The sequence below is a fragment of the Toxorhynchites rutilus genome, chromosome 3 (genome assembly GCF_029784135.1).
Source record: "Toxorhynchites rutilus septentrionalis strain SRP chromosome 3, ASM2978413v1, whole genome shotgun sequence".
NCBI lineage: Eukaryota > Metazoa > Arthropoda > Insecta > Diptera > Culicidae > Toxorhynchites > Toxorhynchites rutilus.
This window is the reverse complement of record NC_073746.1, coordinates 256,343,037-256,363,604: the sequence shown is the minus strand read 5'-3', so window position 1 is coordinate 256,363,604 and position 20,568 is coordinate 256,343,037. Positions and strand designations below refer to the sequence as shown.

Genomic DNA, 20,568 nt, shown 5'->3' with positions numbered 1-20,568 from the left:
CGTCTTTAGAGAACCCCTATTGCACTGACAGGAGCCAACATATCGGGTATCCCACTGACATTTTCCCTTTGTTTTCACATGAATTGGGTATCCCACTGACAGTTCTGCTTGAGATTTTGCTAACGATCCTAGCATCAATCATAGCACCCGGGGTACACTGGCAATATGAGGGATTTGACGTTTTAGTCATACCCCTGTACAATTCAATTAGATTTTACTCGATCGGATTTCAGAATACGGATCGAAGAATACGAAGTTCTCGGTCGTGAATGTATGGCCAAAAACAATTTCGAGAGGAACCAAAAGGGTCTATGAATAACATAAACGTTAGATTCAATTTCATTACCATTCCGAGGAGAAATTCTGCGTGGAGTTTCTAGGATGAACACAATATGTCATATGAACATTAACCATGGACAACATGTAATGATCTAAGATGGCTGATTTTAACTGTGTATATTTTTACCGTTAAGATTAAATTACAAAACCTCCTGGTACGGAAGGAGCAATTTACTTCTTCTTCTGCTTCTTTTCTTTCTTGGCCGCACTAGCTTCGCTCTTGGCTGCCTCGGGTTTCCTCTTCGGGGCTTCCTTTGCGGCAGATGGCGCCTCCTTCTTCACCGTTTTCTGCTCCTTCTTCTCTTTTTTCTCCTTTTTGTCCTTCTTGCCGGCATCGGACTTCTTGGAGTCAACCTTCTTCTCGGGTTTCTTAGTTTGCTTCGTTTCGGCCTTTCCATCACTCTTCTTAGCGGCTTCAGTGACTTTCTTAACCTCTCTCTTGGCCTCCTTCTTGGCTACCTTTTTAGCGGCTTTGACTGCTGCCTTATCCTTGTCTTTATCAGAGGTAATGGAACTGCGCGAGTCACGCATAGAAGACAGACGCGACCGACGACGGATGCGTTCCTGGCGGCGACGCAAAGCCAATGTCTTCATGTACTCGGCTTCAGCCTCCTTTCGGGACTCGACACGGCGCTTCTTGATAGCAAGACGATGTCTCTTGCGCTGCAAGACAACCGGGGTGATCAGACGTTGGATTTTTGGCGCCTTGGTACGTGGCTTCTTGCCCTCCTTCTCCGGCAACGGACGCTTCACAACGAACTGACGAACATCATCTTCCTTGGTTAGATTGTACAGCTTACGAATGTTGCTCGCACGCTTAGGTCCTAGGCGACGGGGAACAGTGATGTCGGTCAGTCCGGGAATGTCCTTCTCGCCCTTCTTCACAACAATGAGCGCCAAAGCCGACAAGTTCTGGTCCACAATGCAACCACGGACAGATTTACGTTTGCGCTCACCAGTGCGGCGTGGGCGGTAGCAAGAATGTCCTTTCTTTAACAACAGACGGACACGGGCTAAAAATATTAAACACTCCATTTGATACCATTAAAGGTAAACAAGTGCTAGGTATAATACTTACTGTTGGTGAGGACGCCTTGTTTCATGGGGAAACCCTGCTTATCGTTTCCACCGGCAATCTTGAAGACGTAGCCAGCCCATTCATCACCGAGATGATCAGCGGTGATTTCAGCGCCCATTCGCTTGTCGTAAAAATGACGCAGCTTATGATCGTCCATGACTTCAAAAGTCTTTTGGGCCCCAGTAGCGGGGAACGATACGTTCAACTGTTGAAAAACAACATTATTGTAGTTCACTTTGGTTGAAAATAAACATCAGCATAAGAAATGATCAGGTAACTTGAAAACTGCAGCCAGGCTCAGCAAAACGCTTTTGTTTACATCTGAATAATTTTCACTAAAGTGCTTATTCATACACCTTCCATTTAACCAATTTCAACAATTCAACATCTCTTCGTCCATAAGAGCCGTCAGAGGTTTAAAAACATGCGCTGCAGTTTCAACGCAAAATTTCCGACATCTTTCACTCTTTTATTGGCGTTTTTATAGAAATTATTATTCGCTCGATTCGTTCCAACATTTTGAATGTTAATCATTTGTTAATTTCGGCAACGAAACCATAAAAAATCACCAAATTATACTCGTACCTTCATCTTACACGTCTATTTCGATACACTCGCCGAAGGTAAAAGGACTGTCAATATCAAACGCTGTATTGAAGGAAGTACTAGAAGTAATACTTCCGTTTTCCGTCTGTCAAAAATTGACTTTTCCGAACGAAACACAAGATGTGTAATATTGAGTTAACAGGTTTCTACCAAGATGCTTAAATCAAAGTAAGAGTAGACGGCTGTAAAGTTGGCCCGATAATAGGCCGTATGAATAAAAACAAAATTTACCGTTACTTTACTTCATTCGAGCACTCGAGCAGTGAGATTAAGTTTTTACTACGTTTGGTGTGAATAAAAGAAACAACAAAGTATTTACTTTTCGAAAATGGATGTTTAGCTGATTTCGTATGGATAAAACAGCATTCATCAAGTATTTACTTCGTTATTATCAAGTATGCTCATGAGCATACTTTGGATCTGAAAACACTATCATTCGTTTTGATGTCATATCCGATTTATGTTTAATGCTGCTATCTTGCACTTGAAGTTAAACAAGTTAACGATCCGCATTGATGGCATTGAGCTTCGTTTACTAGTTCAGGGGAGCGTAAAAATATTGATTGATTTTCAGGCGGAATGAACACGTTTTTAAAATTTAAATTATGAAGACAACTTTATATTATAATGAAAAGTTTCAGTAATGATGTTGGAAATGTATAGACAAAGGGTTAAATAAAAGTCGGAAAAAAGTGTTTTAAGTGATTAAATAACATGATGTAAACATTTTCATTCAAATTTTAACATTTGAAAACTGGCTTCGTGTCTTCTAATATGATAGGTATTACACTAACGAGATAGGGACCCAAACTATGGTCCCTAATTGAATGTCGCCACCAGACGTCGACACTATTCCTTTTTCATCGCGAATTCACGCTTTGTCAAAAAAAAAACGTTTTGAAACGAAACCTAAACAATCAGTTGATAGATGTTTGACAAAGTAAAAACTATGTTCGAATTCGAAAATCAAATTAGTAAACTTTTATTCATACGGATTCAAGTAAATACTAGGAAAGTTTACTTTACTTGGAAACGGGCAGAATAAGTAAATGCGGAGGCGATCTGGCGGAGAGGTAACATCCATGCCTCTCACGCTAAAAATCACGAGTTCAATTCTCACTCCCGACATTCTTCCAAAAATGGAAGTAAAAAGTGACGAACCAGCCAAATGAGTTGAAAATCACTATAATACAGATAAAAAAAAGAATAAGTAAATACTTTGTTTTATTCATACGACCTAACTTTCGGCTTCCTATTTAACCCTTTGCGGTCGTTTGTCTGCTCTCACGAATGTAAACGAAGTTTCTGTGAACAATAGGTAACGGTACTCGCTATAAAAAATATATTTTTAGGGTGGAAAGATAAGAGGATCTCTTTCAAGAGAAGTTAATTCCGACCGCAAAGGGTTAAACGTGGAAACACACTAGACGGCTCTCCCGCGCGATTTTCTTGATGACAAGTCGCAACAGGAGCTTGATGTAAAACACATTCAGCGGCTTTCGACGGCTTCGCTAGCTGCCATTATTATTCTTTTATAGATGGATGCAAGACGAGTCTATGGTACAAGATACAATGTCAATGAGTGGTAGGCTCTTTTGTTTTGATCATTGCTTTCACATTATCTGGCAAATGATGTACATGACCTCACAGGTGGATAGTATGATGATTTCTGTTTTTATAAAACATTATTTTCTTCCAGCTTCCGGATTGCCAGGGCCTTTGTGAACCCATCAGCGGGCTGCTGCTTCGTGTTCACATATCCCAGCTCCACTACTCCTTGATCCAGGACATCTCGGACGAAATGATACCTGATGTCTAGATGCTTTGTTCGTGGATTGTACCCTTGGTTCTGAGCGATACAGATGGCTGATTGGTTGTCACATCGGATGGGAATTTGATGCATGCCGAAAATCTGCAACTGGAACTGGTGCCACCAAAGTGCTTCCTGGACTGTGCGGGAAAGCGCGATATATTCCGCTTCGCACGAGGACAATGCGACTGTTGGTTGACGTTTGACGTTCCACGACACAGCTCCTCCCATGAACGTGAAGACGCTTCTGAAGGATGCATTTACGTATCCGGTGGTGGATTTTCTGGAGTCCGGTTCTCCTCCCCAATCGGCATCTGTGAAGCCAACCAAGCCTGTGCTATTCTGCTTCGAATACGTTAGACGGTTCGAACGCGTGCCTCGCAAGTACCTCATGATACGCTTAACAGCGTTCCAGTGGCTACGTCCGGGATTCGCATTGAATTGGCTGACTTGGTTTACTGCGAAACTGATGTCCGGCCACGTTGCCTGCGCCAGATAGGTGAGACACCCCACTGCCTCCTGGTAAGGAATCTCTTTCATTTCGCGCATCTTCTCCTGTGTCGCCGGAGACATGGACTTGTCCAGTTTGACGCTCGCCTCTGCTGGTGTCGAAACTGGGTTACAATTCACCATGTTGAACCGTTGCAAAATACTGTCGATGTAGTGCTCCTGATCTACCCACAGTTTGCCGTTCTTTCTGTCACGCGTGATCCTCAGTCCCAGGCAGAAAGAAGCTTCACCAAGATCCTTCATTCTGAAGCGGTTGTGAAGGAACGATTTCAACATTTGCTTCAGCTTGGCATCATTGGTAAAGATCATGAAATCGTCCACGTAAATAGTGACAAAAATCATTTTCTCACCGCTGATCCGGAAATACAGGCACGGATCAACCTTTGATTGGTTCAGTCCGAACTCCTTCAGCGCGTGATCCAGCTGGTTGTTCCACAGACGGCTTGACTGTTTCAGCCCATAGAGTGCCTTCCGTAACCGACAGACTTGCTTCGAGGTGCCAGCAAATCCCTTCGGCGCCTCCATGTAGATGACCTCGTCCGATAGCTTGCCTTGAAGGAACGCAGTGACCGCATCCATCTGCTCCACATCGAGGTCATGTTTCACCGCCAGCGCCAGCAGATAACGAATGGTGGAATACCGTACTACGGGGGAATACACCTCGTCGTAATCGATGCCTGGCCGCTGTGAGCACCCTTTAACAACCAGCCGTGCCTTGTATCGTTCGATGTCACCAGTTGGTCCCCGCTTCGTATTGAAGACCCATTTGTTTCGGATTGCCTTCCTATCGCTTGGAAGGCTGTTTAGCTCCCACGTTTCGTTCTCCTCCAGAGCGGCGATTTCCTCACGCATGGCCGCGATCCACTTCTCGCGATCCGGTCCATTCAGCGCCTCTTCGTAGGTTTGAGGGTCATCGATCGATGTCTTGGAGCACACCGGTGTGGGCTGGGGGGAAACAACTTCGCCAGAAAACGAACTATAGGTAACGTAATCGGAATTCGGCGCTCCCGGTCGCTGCGCCTAAACCCTTGCTGCTCAACAGCTGGTCTACCAAGTTGCGACGGGAGCGCAGGTTCATTATCGGCGTCAAGGAACTCGGGATCACTTGAATCGCTGTCGGATGTTGCAGTTTCTTCAACTTCATCATCGAAATCATCATCGTCGACATCCGGTTCCACACGGACGTTCAACTCGTCGATTGAATACAGCTCCGTGAACTGTATCTGCTGCTGATTCTCGCTTATCTCGACCAATTGTTGCGGTTCTCCCTCTTGAACAATGACGACGTCGCGGCTGATCCGGATGTCACGCTTGACCGGATCGTACAATCGATACCCCTTGGTACCGTCAGCATATCCCACGAAAACTGCTTTTTGGGATTTCACGTCGAACTTCTTCCTTCTTTCCTTCGGAACGTGGACAAGCGCAAGCGATCCGAAAACCCTCAAGTGTCGCAAATCGGGTTTCTTACCGGTCCAAGCTTCTTCTGGTGTTGTTTCGATGGACCTCGTCGGGCTTCTATTAACGAGGTACGCTGCTGTCGAAACCGCCTCGGCCCAAAATTCCTTCGGCAGGCGCGAATCACTCAGCATGCTTCTGGCCTTCTCGATGAGTGTCCGGTTCATTCTTTCCGCTACACCGTTTTGCTCAGGGGTGTACGGACAAGTTTTCTCGTGGCGCACTCCATTTTTCACCATGCTGCTTCTGAAGGATGCATTTACGTATTCGGTCCCGTTATCCGTTCTCAGAACCTTGAGTTTCCTTCCGGTTTGGCGCTCACTCATGGCCTTGAAACTTTCATAAGCTCCAAATGCTTCTTTCTTCTGTTCCAGGAAATAGAGGAAAACCTTCCGGCTCGCATCGTCGATAAACGTCATCACGTAACGACTGCCACCGAGAGAAGGAACTTCGATGGGTCCAACCAGGTCCGAGTGGACTAAATCCAGTAGCCTTTCGGCTCGTGACTCACTGGAAGGAAATGGATTACGTGCATGCTTACCCTCGATACAAGCGATGCACTCTGGGATGACGTCATTTGCCAAGTCGATGCCGTCTGCCATCGTCGCAAGCTTTCGTAGACTTCGACGATTGAGGTGTCCCAGACGTCTGTGCCAAATTCCGTTACTCGGTGCCAGCAAGGCTTCCTCGTGCTTCTGGTTCAGCATATACAAGCCGCCTACCTGTGTACCAGATGCGATCACGTTGCCATTGCTCTCGCGAACTTCACACCTTTCGGCATCGAAGACCACCGTCATTCCCTTCTGGCAAATCTTGCTAATCGAAAGGAGATTCGTGGCCAATTCCGGAATCTGCAGCACTTCCTTCATTGAGCTCCAGCTTGACCAGACCCTTCGCGACAGACATCATGCTACCGTTTTTCGCCGTTCCCACTGGATGCGCCATTGGCTGTTGCTTCACAAATCCAGTTTCATTCCGAGACATGTGACACGTGGCCCCGGAATCAAAGTACCACTCCTTCTGGCTTACATCGCCCATCGCAAAAACGCTGCACAAAGCTTTGCCAGACATTTTCGATGTATTTTGCTTCTGTGGACACTTCGCTTCAAAATGCCCACGCTTCTTACAATTGTGGCACGTGTCGTCCTTCTTGGCCGCACCATTTTTGCTTCCACGCCGTCTTGAACTTGAATACAACGCTCCGTCCCCACCGGCGATTTTGGGTCCGTTCTGCAGCTTCACATCTTGCAAAATTTTTGCTTTCACCGAGTCCGACGTCAACGCAGTGCCGGATGCCTCGAGCCCCATAATCATGGGTTCGTAATGGTCCGGAAGCCCCATCAGCAACAACGCAGCCAGCCATGAGTCGTCGACCTTGAATCCGATTCCCGCAAGTTTGTGTACCGTGGACATCAATTCATCGACGTACGACTCCACGCTGCCGCATTCGTCCAACCGAATCGACGTTAGCTTTCTCAGCAACCCGATTTTCCGTGTCAGACCATTGTCCTGGAAAGCATTCCGCAGCTTCTCCCAAGCATCCTTGGCGTCCTTCGCGTCCTGGACCAGACTGTAGTTGGTCGTCTCCAGACTCAAACAGATCGTGGCCATCGCTCGTAAACTCGTTTCCGCGTCGACTTGCTGTCCTTCCGGCGGCGACACAGCGTTCCATGATCCCTCGCGGATGAGCGTCATCTTCATAGCGAACGCCCACGTGGTGTAATTTTCTCGTCCCTTGAGCCTCTCGATAAACGGTAACGAAACTCCGCTGATTCGTCCGCTCCCAGCAGCTTGTACTCCAGCAGCAGGAACTCCAGCACCGTTTCCATTGCCGTCTCCTCCGTGGCTCATCTTAGGTTGACTAATTACTTTAAAAAAATCTTCTTTCTTCCGGCTATGACCTGTCCTGGGCCCATAACCTTTTGCGGATAAAAATGTAAAACTAGACCGTTCAGGTTGGGTGTTAGAAGACTAATGAAAATTTTATTCAAATCAACAAACTACGTTGCTACGTTATATATAACAGAAGTACATTTCGTTGGTTACAGTTTAGGCAATGTCTACTGCGATCACAACATGCCCGTTGTCGGTGTCGTACGCTCACTAATATTTTGCATCACGAGCGAACCGTGTCGGAATATATTCATCATATTACCGAGATGGAATTGAGCAACCTCTGGCATTTGCTGTCGTTCGTCGTCCGTTGTTGCGGCCCTTAAGACAAAAATTGTTCGTATGATAAACAGAGCTACGGAAACCCTATTTACCCATATTTTAGGCGAACAAATAGATTGTTCTGTTATCCGCCCGAGGAAGGCATTGTCATCTAATATTTCTACTGCTGTCATCCAATTTTATTAATAGTCGCGAGTGATCTCCTCAAAATTACCTAGCGTGATGCGATCAATCACCCACCAAAATGAAGTCGCCTGTTAAAAAAACTGTTAATCTGAGGAATCCAAGTGATTGCATCAATCTTGTTTACCCTTGGTTTTACAATATAATACCAAAACGTTATTGAAATGGTTACATTCAAGTCGCAAATCCTTATCATCAGTCCACTCATACAATCGTACGGTTGAATTGATGCTAGCCAATACACGACCGTTGAACTCAATGAGAGAATAGCACGCGCTCTTGGTTTCCTTCTCGCAAACTTGAGTGAGGGCTCCATCCGCGTAGTGATAGATGAGATGTGATCCTTCCTACTTTGGGTTCCGGTTCCGTTTGATTCACCAGTGCTGTGCCGACGATGCATTCGAGTCGTTACCCAACTTCTCCGAAATCAGTGACATAGTATACTTGGAATTTGCATGAGTTGGTGTGCAATTTCAACTTCTTGACCAAACTCGGCACTGCTGGCTCCTGGCTTAAGTAGTGCCATGTTGCTCGAGTAAGTTACATTTTTCGTCTGAGTTGACGCGCTCTGTCTCGAAGGAGTCAGATCACTCGAGTCCTGAAGATCCATTCGCACCGTTATAACACCAAACTATTGAGAAGCTTCCTGGTCCCATTTGTACCGTTCGAATGTGCAGCTTTTGAATTTCATTAATTGTACCAAGAATAACTGAATATTCGGTTGCAAGAGCCAAACTGTCCTGATACGCTCCGGCATTAAGTAAGCATATATGATTTACTTCCTTCAGGTTGACATTCGAGAAAACCGCTGCCGAATGGTTCCGAACGGCTGGAGCTTTCGTTCAAGGGTGAATCAAGGCGCGTAGAAGTATATCCTAAGGTGGGCCAGCTTGCTAAAACCACTCTTCAGCCATCTTGAAAGTCTACTGTGTTTTGTTTGTAAACAAAACACAATACGCTAGTGCCGAAGCTCGCTCCTGATCAGTCTGTCTCTTTCACGCTTCAAGGAAATAATTCCCCTTCTGCTTTCTTTCGTACTGTCTTCATATACCGCTCCCCTAACCAACTTAGTGACGAAACGGCCTCACCTAGTACCATAGACTCGTCTTGGGGTGAATGTGACAGTGCTGAGGGAAAAGAATGTTATTATTGTGAACATGTGCAATTGGCCGTTTCATACCTCTTGCGCTCCGACTTGCCTGCTTCAATTTCAATATAATAAATGTCGCATGCAGTTACACACGCAAGCTGACATGAATTTCACGCGACTACACTAATGCACTTATCATACGGCGGATTCCATTCACATATCATCGATTTGTTGTCACATTGGACCAATCGTGCTGTTATGGAGTAACCTGAATAATTTGGCCATAATCGACATTCGCACAGTAAAATGTCTGCGGATCACTCAGAAAAACGGGAATTTCCGTTTTTTCCCTACAAAAACTGTATACAATGTAGGAATCTCAAATGAGGGGCTTAGAATGAAAGGGGGTAAGTGATTTCATCGATTTTTCTACATCGACTCTCTCTTTTGGTCATAACTTAGCTGCAAATACATTCCCAGCTGTATTTGACCATGCGGAAGACAGATCAGAGCCTCATCTATCGAATTCTATAGCAAACTCAAATTGGAACGATTTTGCAGTTGAGTTATTAACTGAAGATAAAGTTGATGAATTGATCAAGTCACTTACACCCCTTGCATTCTAAGCCTCTCAAATGAAAACAAAACAGAAGTGAAAAAATAAAAAAACATCTTTCATCGATGTCGATAAAATAGTTTACCAAAATGAATCTAGTACACAGAAATACGGCCGTAAATCAGAATGGCTTTTTCTATGACGACGTATCGCATCCGACGAATGAGTATACGGATACGACCGTAAATGAGAATAAGGGTGATTGTCTTTTTGAAATGACAATGAATTTGACATGTTGAATGTGAATTTATATGGTTTCTATACAGCGGAGCTACTATAGTGTGGTTCCAAAGCCGGCTAATGTGTGCTTACACTTACTCTCAGATAATTCGTCGCAAGATATTTTTGTACACTCCAATGAAATTTTCAGTGTATTCACAAAAATATCATTATTCTAATAATAAAATGAAATATTCACTCTAAATGGAAAATTTAATGCTCGTATACGATTTTAATTTAAGAAAAAATATGTTTATTTCTTTCTAAAATGTGACGTTTCATTTAACTCGTTGATCCTGGCTATGAAAAATTGAATTCACTAGAAAATTGTCTCTTCCTTCTTGAAATACAGGGTCTTGAACTATTGCATATGTGCGTTTAGCTGGTGGCTTCCATACAGTCGATGAGAAATTTGATGATACAAAACTAGAAATATTTTCTGTAAAGTAAAAAGTGCAAGAAGTCCATATCTGCCATAATGATATGTAAGCTTCATCTCACAAAATTTCTATTCCGAAGATGGACACTATTTTTTTGAAAACCGAGCTAGGTTGAAATAGTTTCTTGACCATCTGTAGTATTGCCAGCTTTTGTTTAATGCATACTTTATGTAGCCACTTATGCTTGTTCGACACTTTTCCATGATTTCACCAGAGCTGTTTATAAATAATAAAGACAGCAATACCAATATGGCTGGAAATAAGTGATAATTTACCATCAGTATACGTTGATCGCATTTCATCTCTTAAACAATATCAATATTTGGCTTTAGACAAATAATGTACTTTTACCTTAACTATTCTATGAATCTTGTTATTTGGAGGAGGCCTAATGTATTCATCTTGTTTGTCATCTGACAGTTTGTACTTCCTGTACATCGTCTCTAGTACGTTCAAAACTTTGTCTCGACATTTCTTTCCGGCAGTTCTTTACATTGAGGTAAGACGTGATTCCGGGCAGTAATATTTTAAAATTCAGTAAATCTTTACCAATCAATAAACACGATCCAAATCAAATATGTTTCATCTTATAAAACATTCTCCAATCCTGGGAGCATCTTATTTGCCTCGTGAAGTGATTATTCTCTGACATTGTTTACGTCTATAACTGAAGCCTGATACCTATTGTGTTTTACAGGAAGAAATATGGCTCCGCGATATGAGATCTGTGTTGGCCTTAACAAAGGTCACAAAACAACTGAGATAAAGCAACAACAGTACCGCGGTGACCGTAAAGTTAAAGGAATCCGCCCATCCCGTACCAAGGGCGTAAGTATTATCACTTCCTAAAGTATTTGATGTCGAATCACGGCTTTACTCGTCATCCACTTTAACATGATGAAACCTCCTTAATCCATTCACAGACCGTACGTGTTTTCTTGTCTTCTGCCAGGCAGCTAACATTCTGTTAGTTCGCTTAAGTAGTTCGTCTAGCAAAATCGTACAATATGGTTAAATTTTGGTTCTGATCAATACGCGTAGCATAGCTAGCGTAGGTCGCGTTTTACATAGACCTCTTTCATAAAGATTGCTTTTATCTCCCACAGATTCAAACCAAACACACCAAGTTTGTTCGCGACCTCGTCCGCGAAGTCGTTGGCCATGCTCCGTACGAGAAGCGAGGCATGGAATTGTTGAAGGTTTCCAAGGATAAGCGTGCGCTGAAATTCCTGAAGCGTCGTCTCGGTACCCACATTCGTGCCAAGAGGAAGCGTGAAGAGCTGTCCAATATTCTGGCCCATATGCGTAAGGCCGCCCACAAGTAAGAGAACGGCAAGAGGTGGACTCTTTTGTTTTGCTTCGTTGGTATAAGAATTACAAATACAGAAAAAATAACTTAAATATAACAAAATATAAGTTCCAAAAGATGTTTTGATTTTGGATTTTTGCAATCCGAAAGAATAACTAGATTGGGGCTGGCTGGGTGATCGGATCTGCGTTTTCTTGTTGAATTTAGGAAGTTTATATGTTGCAGAATGCGCCTTGTTGACACTGTTGAGCCAATAAAAATCTAATTTAAATTTTATATGTTCTGGGAGTTCGAAATTAGGCTTGTCATCCATAAGTTCATATGTACTTTCTGTTTGTTTTATACGATTCCGCTAACTATACAACACAATCTCAACTTACCGGTTTTTGGCGGTTTAATCCCTGTCTTAACTCTTTAACGGGCCGTGAGAACTAGGCATTTAATCAACGCAAACTACAATAAAACTAATGGAGCTCATGATCAGACTCAGCAGGCCCTAAACAGCTCATATGTATAGAAAACTTCAACTTCTTCAATGACTTTTCGGTAGATTTGCTCTTGCTGCTCTAAATTGGGAGTTGTTAACACGAAAATGCTAGATGTCAGAAATAGTTACCACATAAAGATAGAAGTAATACTTTAATGTTAAGGAAGAGAAAAAAAATAAAATCTTTGGTGACAGCATAGTTGTCACTACCCGTATAAAGGTTAATACCTGTTTCCGTTGACATGTCTCTTCCAGTTTCTTATTGCTATTTCATAAACTTATTGATTGTTATTTCAAAACGTGACCGGAAGAAAATCGCGATGGAAATAAGAGCAACAGAACAACATTATCGATAAAAATAAAAAAAAATTACACAAACAAATTCGGCTGTTACAGCTGGAGTGCTAAACGAGCCTAATTAATAATTTTATCCTATCTATTTATTTTAAAAAGAGTGAAAACGTATTGTTACAAAAGGCTACTGGAAATATCCTCACGCGAAAATAATGTGGGGTCTATTCCGAGAATCGCTTCACGGCGTGACAGTTTTTTTTTATCTGTATTATAGTGATTTTCAACTCATTTGGCTGGTTCGTCACTTTTACTTCCATTTTTCGGAAGAATGCCGGGAGTGAGAATTGAACTCGTGACCTTTAGCGTGAGAGGCATGGATGTTACCACTACGCCAGATCGCCTCCACGGCGTGACAGTCATTTCGCGCACGTGTCGGTATTCTGAGAATCGGTTTAAATAAAAAATTGCCAGGTGCAATCAACTGTTCATTTGTCATTGTACTTCCGAGTAGGAACACAATCTGGTCGGAGTTGAAAATCAGGACACTTGTCACAGTTACGATAATGACCAATCCATTGTGATTCTTTGACATAAAAATAAATGAAATTTATTTATCTAACATATTCCTTAAGTGATCCATGCGGTGAAAATACTCCGGAGATGATGGTTTCTGTATTTTACGAGCACAGGAGATATTTTTGGCGGTTTCAGAGTCATCAAACATCAAGTGTAATAGTACCGAAGTACAAGCCACGGGTTCGAAACACAAGTGTTCTTAGTGCAACCCAGATTTTCTGAGCGACTGGATTACTGGATTCAGCATAGATTTGGAAGTGAATCCCAAACAAATATTCTGGCAATGTTTCGGCTTTTCGCAATCAGATATACCTGTAATGTTTCGTTATTGATTTCAAACTTCTGTTTTTACAGAATGGCTAAATCTAAGTACCGCTATGAGCCACCGACACATATGAATCAAATGTGCAGCGTTATACCGATTTCACTCTCAGAATAACCCCCTACGGTTTAAATTCCACACGGGAAAAAACACAATTTTCATTATAATTTTTTGCAATGAAATTCATTCTGAAGTCAATGTTATGAGGGCGAAGTCCCCATCTATCGAGAATAATGAACGGGAGCGGCCCAAGCCGTCAAGGTGATGCGATCCGAGTCGGCCGCATACCTGCCGTTGAATACGGCGGCCTTGTATTCTAATGATTGTCTAGTTAGTTCGAAACATAGGAGACGATTCTTCAATAAGGTCCTGTCCACCTTTAGCGTATGCCACGTTCGCCTGGTCCATTACGTTTGCCCTGTTAATTTTTGTTTCGAAATAACTTTGCTCGGTGTCTGTAATAGCAAAATAGAGCTAATGTCTATAATTCATATCGCCTCGATTTATATTAGGCTGTCAAAAAAGTCCTGCGGTATTTTTTTTTTTAATTTTCATTTGTTCATAAAATTAGTTACAATCATCTGTTTTAAATCAAATATGCGCCGTTTTGTTCGATGACTTGTTCCCAACGAGATGCCAACTTCATAATACCCCTGTTATAGAAGCTCGCTTCCTTATTGGCAAAAAACTCGGATAGCCAATTTTCACAGGCCTCTTTTGTGGCTAACTAACCATGAGTGCTACCTTCAAGCGGTCCAGTTGTTGGCAGTACAGGTCCGAATTGAGCGTTTGGCCATAGGGAAGCAGCTCATAATAGATTATTCCTTGACAATCTCACCAAACACACAGCAGAACCTTCCTGGCCGTTAATGAGGGCTTGGCCACCGTCTGAGCCGCTTCAGCGGGCTTCGACCACGACCGTTTGCGCTTCACGTTGTCGTAAGTGACCCACTTTTCATCGCCAGTCACCATCCGCTTCAGAAACGGGTCGATTTTGTTGCGATTCAGCAGCGATTCACATGCGTCGATACGGTCAAAGATGTTTTTTTGCGTCAACGTGTGTGGCACCCATACATCGAGCTTCTTTGTGAATCCAAGCTTCTCCAAATGGTAAATAACGGTTTGATGACTTATCCCCAGCTCTTGGCCGATGCTACGGCTGCTACTATGCATAGTAGTACTGTAAAATATGTCGGATTTTCTCTTTATTTTGCTCCATATTTGCGACACTATAACTCACGAACGACTTAACCAAACAAAACACTGTCAAGGACTATATTATAGCGCGCAAAAATACCTTTCCAACAAACTATAGTATGACTCGATACAATGAATACAACTAGAACTACGCGCTTACAACGACACCTCGCGGAAATACCGCAGGACTTTTTTGACAGCTTAATATAATAGTGCCCAAAATTCAGCTTTTGAAAAACTATAAAAAATGACCGATCCACTATCGAACCATTTGCTCCGTTAGACCTCTTGAAAATGTAATGCTAAGCAGTCGAACATAAGCTAAAAAACGCTTGCAGCAAATACTCATTTCAGTAGTCTGTCATTTGTTGTACAAAAGCTGTTTTGCAGCTGAAGAAACGGTTCCAAAACTTTTCTCTGTCGTATTACCAGGTAAATATCAATAGTTGAACAAAAGCTAAAATTTGGTCTAAATAATCTTTTATACAACGTATGGCCCAGCACATCGTCTTATTAATCGCTCAATCGCAATTCAACTGACTAGTTTTATTACAGCTTATGAACGGTTCTTGTCGGTTGGGTCAATAATAGTTGAAGCTATGTTTTAGGCTTGAATTGCGTCTGCTCAGCTTTTTCATGAGTTGTTGAACAAACGAAAATAGATGCACCCTCACCGTTTTCGATTCACTGGCGTATGAACCAGGTAAATACCAATGGTTGAACCAAAGCTTCAATTTGACCTGTACGATCTTTTATACTGCGTTTAGTTCAGCATATCGTGTTATTAAGGACTCAATGCTATAGTTCGACCATTATTCGACCGACTAGTTTATTAACAGCTAATAACAGAGGCGAATGCCACATTAGGCAATCTCTATAAAAAAACAGCTAATCATTGTTTGTTGGGACTTTCTTTTCTGGAGGAGCATTTGGTGGATTGCCTATTCTTGTCGGAATTGTCAAGCTGCCACGGTATCCAAGATACGACCGCACTGTCGACGTAGGTCTACGACATTATTGCCAGCGAAAATAAACATAATAGAAATTAAAGAATGAACGATTTGGTACAAATATTTGGTAGCACTGACAAGGGTGGATGAATGCTGAGGGTGGGGTGCGAACGATTCGCTAAGTAATAGAAGGCAAACTTGAGTCAATTGCATTAACTAACAGCATTAACATGTACTGTTGATTGCTCGGTGTCTAGAACCACACTGAAACACAAAACTTATGGAATATCCAAGTAATTTTTCAGCATCTCTTAGCAACATTACACCGTGTAATGTTGTTTTTGTAAAAACGCATTTTTAATCCCCAACAAGATTTTCGTGTCTGGATTTTTACGTGTTCAACTACCATATACAAAAGCCATCACTTCGAATACGATGGAACATTTTATTCATTTTTTAAGCAAACTTCATGCATATTCTTTGGATTTGGTTAATGTAGTACTACGTTTATGGTTGAATGTACCAAAAACGAAACTATTGCATTCTCATAAGATGATTTTAACATTTAGATTTTTTCACGATCTACGAATTCTTATCAATTGCATGTTAGTCGAATCAGATATTTTCTTTAAATTTATTTGATATGCTATGCATTACGATTTAGTAGTCCTCAAATTGTTTAAGGTCAATTTCTAGCACAATGCACTCGATCGGATATCAGATTCCCTGTTAATGAAGTCAGCTATTACTGCAGCGATCCTGGTAAGCCACACTGGCATACAGCAAAACCGTATTTTGTGGTACCTGAGAGGAACGAAGGAGAACAAGCAAATGGCCGTTTCGTACTAGTCCGTAGATCATGTGGTCGACATATCGTGGCCAAAGCTTACTCAGAAATTTCGTCTGCAACATCTGGATCGCCCTCATGTTGTTCCTTTACTATGCACCATCTCCTTTCCTTGATGAGGACCATCTTGGTCACGAAAGACCAAGAGCTGTAGTTCACTGAACTGCGTAACATTTCCCTTACTGGCAGCGACACGGAACTGCCCGGTAATCGAGCTCCAGCGATGCCTTTTCCTCTGAAGCCTGTTTGAGATCCGTTTCCTGCTCCGCCATCTGTTTCGGCACCTGGTTCATTTTCTCGATCAGTACTATTCATATTTCGCACAAGACATACTATTCACTCGATAGAATAATCTTGAATAATTCCTTCACATTGAAAAAAAATTTTTGCGTCACCAAACAGTGCTGTTGCTAGGCAACAGTCTGGGCATAACACGGGATAATTGACTAAAACACGTCTGTTTGGTATGACGGTTGGACACAAGAGAAAGTTTATTCACTAATACACTCATTGCTTGCAACAATATAAAAACTAATTCATCGGTTACTCATCCATCCATTGAGACTGTCGTATTTATATTCAATTCATCAACTATCCCAAAGGGAATGCGGAATGCTACACTCCAGGATTGTGCATGTGAGTGAATAAAATCCTTCGTGAATGGTTTCCTGGTTTTAGAGACGAATGAACTGAAAAGTTTAAAGCCTCTTTAATCCAACATCATCATCATCATTCCTGGTTTTCTTCCTTCTCAATCTTACTGACTTACTGACAAATGTTTAGGAATGTAAACAAACATTCTAAACGGTAACGGTATTGAATTAAAGAGACTTTAAACTCAGAGAGTTCATTCGTCTCTTGGAACATTCTAAAGAGAAACCTGGCCAAATTTAGTTAATTTCTGTCAAGTGTGAAAAAAGTTACGCAAGTTTGAAAGAGTTACAATAGTTATCGACTCACCATTTATGCATAATCGATCCACATTTTTTTGTAAATAAATTTCACTTGAAAAAAAGGTGAACGAGGCGGATGTCAACAAAGTGGGTACTTACTCGGGAGTATACTTGTGATACGAACGCTGAAGAAACAAGCAGGCTTACAACTAAACGCTTCCTATATACATTCGTACTCATGAACCAAAAACGATGAGTAATCTTGGAGCTGTGCTTCTCATGAGTGCGTAATGTTTATAATGAATCAAGTATCAAACAAAATGTAAATCAATTTCCACCACCGGTGGCAGTGCATTAAACCAGAGTCAATACTTATTTATTATATCATATTTCGTGTGGTTGACAATCGATTTGAATTTCCAAAGAAATTACTCATGTGTGGGAAAGGATTACATATGACAGTCGTTTCAGCCAGATTTAAAAATGGATTATAAGAAAATCCGTCACCACAATAAATCAAATGGTAATGGTCGCAGTGGTTCAATGCTCCTACAGAAGAAGAAAATCCGATAAAGCATAGCGACCAAACGAAAAAACATGCAACATAAATACAAAGGTTTCATTTTCATCATAAACGAGGGTATTTACACATCATGTCTTCAAAACAGTCTTCAACAGATTATCCGCAGTGAGTTCGGTGGTTTGTACAGTTTTGCTTCGTATCACACTTCCAGTTGAATCGGTTTCCTCGAACGAAATTTCTACCGGTTTCTCCACCTTTATATAGCGTTTCATAACGGTGAAATCGTCTATATTTTTAACCGTAGAGCACGATGCAACTGGCTCATCATGATTTTCCTTCTTTAGATCTGCCTTCGGTTTGGACGCAACTTTTTTGACCAACAAGGGTTTTGGCATCTCTTTGCCTGGCTTTAGCTCAATCGAAAATGTATTCTGTGCCACTGGCTTGAATTCTTCTATGGTAAAACTAGTGTATGTGCCCGATTCCTTCGTCTCCTTCGCCTCCTTTGCCTTCTCAACATTGGTCTTGATTTTTATTTTCCGTGGTTTTTTTTCAGTTTTGAGTTGTGTCGTATGATCGTACTGCATGTCGTATCCGTCCCAAAACGGCACCATTCGGAAGATACCATCCTGACCGGGACGATATGTAAATCGGGTGTAGCCCACCGGCCGTTTGTATCGATGAAACCTGACAAGATGTTTCGTTAACCCGGCGCTCGATTTGTACAGGTTTGTACATTGATGACATTCGTATGTTCCTGGACCGGTACCGTAGTGTACTGAATCTACGTGCTGCAACAGAAATGGCAACCAATGAAGCATGTGCGTGCGTGTATTAATAACTATTGATAACGTACCTTTTTCAACGACTTTTGACATTTGTAAGCAGCGTCACATCCAAATTCTTCGCACTGGAACATGCGCCGTTCGTCATGTGTGAGCACATGTTCGCTGAGATCCGCCTTCGTCACTGTTCTGGAGAGAAAATGAGATGATTTGACAACATGATTTGATTTGAGTTTTAAATTCCATCTAGCGAAAACATGGCTTTTCCAAAATGTCCACGCTTGTCCTCGGGGAGGGGAGAGAGTGTATAGAAAATGTCCACGTGGACGCGTGAAATAAATCTATAAAATCAGGTGTATGGCACGATTCTCGCTATCTCACTCTACCTACTGTCGCCACCTATCTCACTATCCCTCTGCTGAAAAAGTTCATCATCGACATCACGATATGTCAGTTTGTGGTAAATTGGTAATTCACGACGACAGTGGCATTGTGTCGACGTCTGGTGACGACTTCGAATTAGGGCCATAATTTGGGTCCCAAACTCGTCAGTGTGATCTCTATCATATTAGAAGACACGAAGTCGGGTTTAAAATTTTAAAATTTGAATGAAAATTTTCACATCATGTTATTTAATTACTTGAAAAATGTATTTCTGACTTTCATTCAACCATATGGCTATACAATTCCAACATTGTTACTGATTTTTTTCAATATAATATAATGTTATCTTCACAAACAATTTTCATATGAGACCTATTCCCCACCTGCAATTCAAGTGTTTTTAATTTAAATAGAATACTAATTTTATATGGAAAAGCTAATTTTCATTCATAATTTTAATTCTGAAAACGTTCATTCCGACTGAAAATCAGCTATTCTTTGGCGCTCCCCTAAACTAGTAAACGAAGCACAATGCCGTCAACGCGGATCGCTGTTTTGAAGAAAACAAATACTTTTGACGCTTTAGATGTTGGCACCAAAAACATGGCGGGTGTCATACAGCTGTATAAAATTATATATACAGGGTTTTCCATTTCGGGCTTCCGAAAGTATACAGCCCTGCGCTGACAACCTTTCGACATAGCTGTCAACCAAAGCCTCATATCGTTAGTTGAATGTCTGCCATTTTACAATATGGATCGTTTTAGCATCGCACAACGTGTTAATTTTGTTAAATTATACTGTAAAAATGATGAAAAACTGGCAAATGTTTTTCGAGCATTACGGACGGATTTTGGTCATCATGGACGGCCTACAGAGCACACAATCGCTAATGTAGTGCGTAAATTCGAACAAACTGGATCCGTAGCGGATATTGTGAAACCTGTGCATCATCGTAATGTGCGTTCGGCCGAAAATATTGCTGCTGTTGCTGCCAGTGTGGAGGATGACCCGAATGTTCCGATTCCACGGCGTGCTCAGCAATTGGGCTTGTCAAACATCATTGTGGCGAATTTTGCATTTGAAATTGCATATAAAGTCCAACTGGTACAAAAATTAGAGCGTGGTGACCATGGAATGCGACGGGCATAGTCGATTGGGTGAACGAACAACAGGAGCAAAATGCTGAATTTTCGCATCAAATTTTCTTCAGCGATGAGGCACATTTCGAGCTCGGTGGCTATGTGAACACCCAAAATTTCCGTATATGGGGCTCAGAAAATACACACGTGATTGTTGAGAGGCCATTGCATCCGGCAAAAGTCACTGTTTGGTGCGCATTATGGTCTGGTGGAGTCATCGGGCCGTATTTCTTTGAAAATGAGGACGGCGAGACGGTAACTGTGAATGGTGAGCGCTATGGCCGCATGTTAACCGATTTTTTTTGCCACAAATTGAAGATATGGATACGGATGAC

General features: G+C 42.0%; 3 protein-coding genes across 7 annotated transcripts in view; 1 reads left to right on the top strand and 2 right to left on the bottom strand.

The window, feature by feature from the left end:
• Positions 1–11,951, top strand: part of LOC129780125 (60S ribosomal protein L36) — a 378,186-nt gene extending 366,235 nt beyond the window's left edge. For 4 of the 5 annotated variants that reach the window (XM_055788086.1, XM_055788085.1, XM_055788084.1 and 1 more), the window contains exons 2-3: positions 11,220–11,352; positions 11,631–11,951. In XM_055788086.1, the coding sequence (XP_055644061.1) occupies positions 11,230–11,352; positions 11,631–11,849 (342 nt within the window). In that variant the 5' untranslated portion in view covers positions 11,220–11,229 and the 3' untranslated portion in view covers positions 11,850–11,951. Of the gene's footprint in view, positions 1–10,940; positions 11,024–11,219; positions 11,353–11,630 lie in introns of those variants that run through there. The other variant, XM_055788083.1, reaches the window with a different exon arrangement.
• Positions 442–2,128, bottom strand: LOC129780121 (40S ribosomal protein S6). Its single transcript, XM_055788080.1, has 3 exons — positions 2,003–2,128; positions 1,418–1,622; positions 442–1,352 (listed from the first exon to the last, which is right to left on the bottom strand). Exons 1-3 carry the CDS (start codon positions 2,006–2,008, stop codon positions 511–513), a joined length of 1,053 nt encoding a protein of 350 aa, XP_055644055.1. The 5' UTR covers positions 2,009–2,128; the 3' UTR covers positions 442–510.
• Positions 11,952–17,722: 5,771 nt separating the features above from the next.
• LOC129779069 (histone H4 transcription factor) overlaps positions 17,723–20,568 on the bottom strand; it is a 29,409-nt gene continuing 26,563 nt past the window's right edge. The window contains exons 5-6 of the mRNA XM_055786325.1: positions 18,779–18,896; positions 17,723–18,713 (exon numbers count right to left, since the gene is read on the bottom strand). Of these exons, the coding sequence (XP_055642300.1) occupies positions 18,051–18,713; positions 18,779–18,896 (781 nt within the window). The 3' untranslated portion in view covers positions 17,723–18,050. The remainder of the gene's footprint in view (positions 18,714–18,778; positions 18,897–20,568) is intronic.

Coding starts and splice junctions, on each gene's coding strand:
- LOC129780121 (XM_055788080.1), bottom strand. Junction 1,353..1,417: donor ACAAGGCGTCCTCACCAACA/GTAAGTATTATA, acceptor TAATATTTTTAG/CCCGTGTCCGTCTGTTGTTA.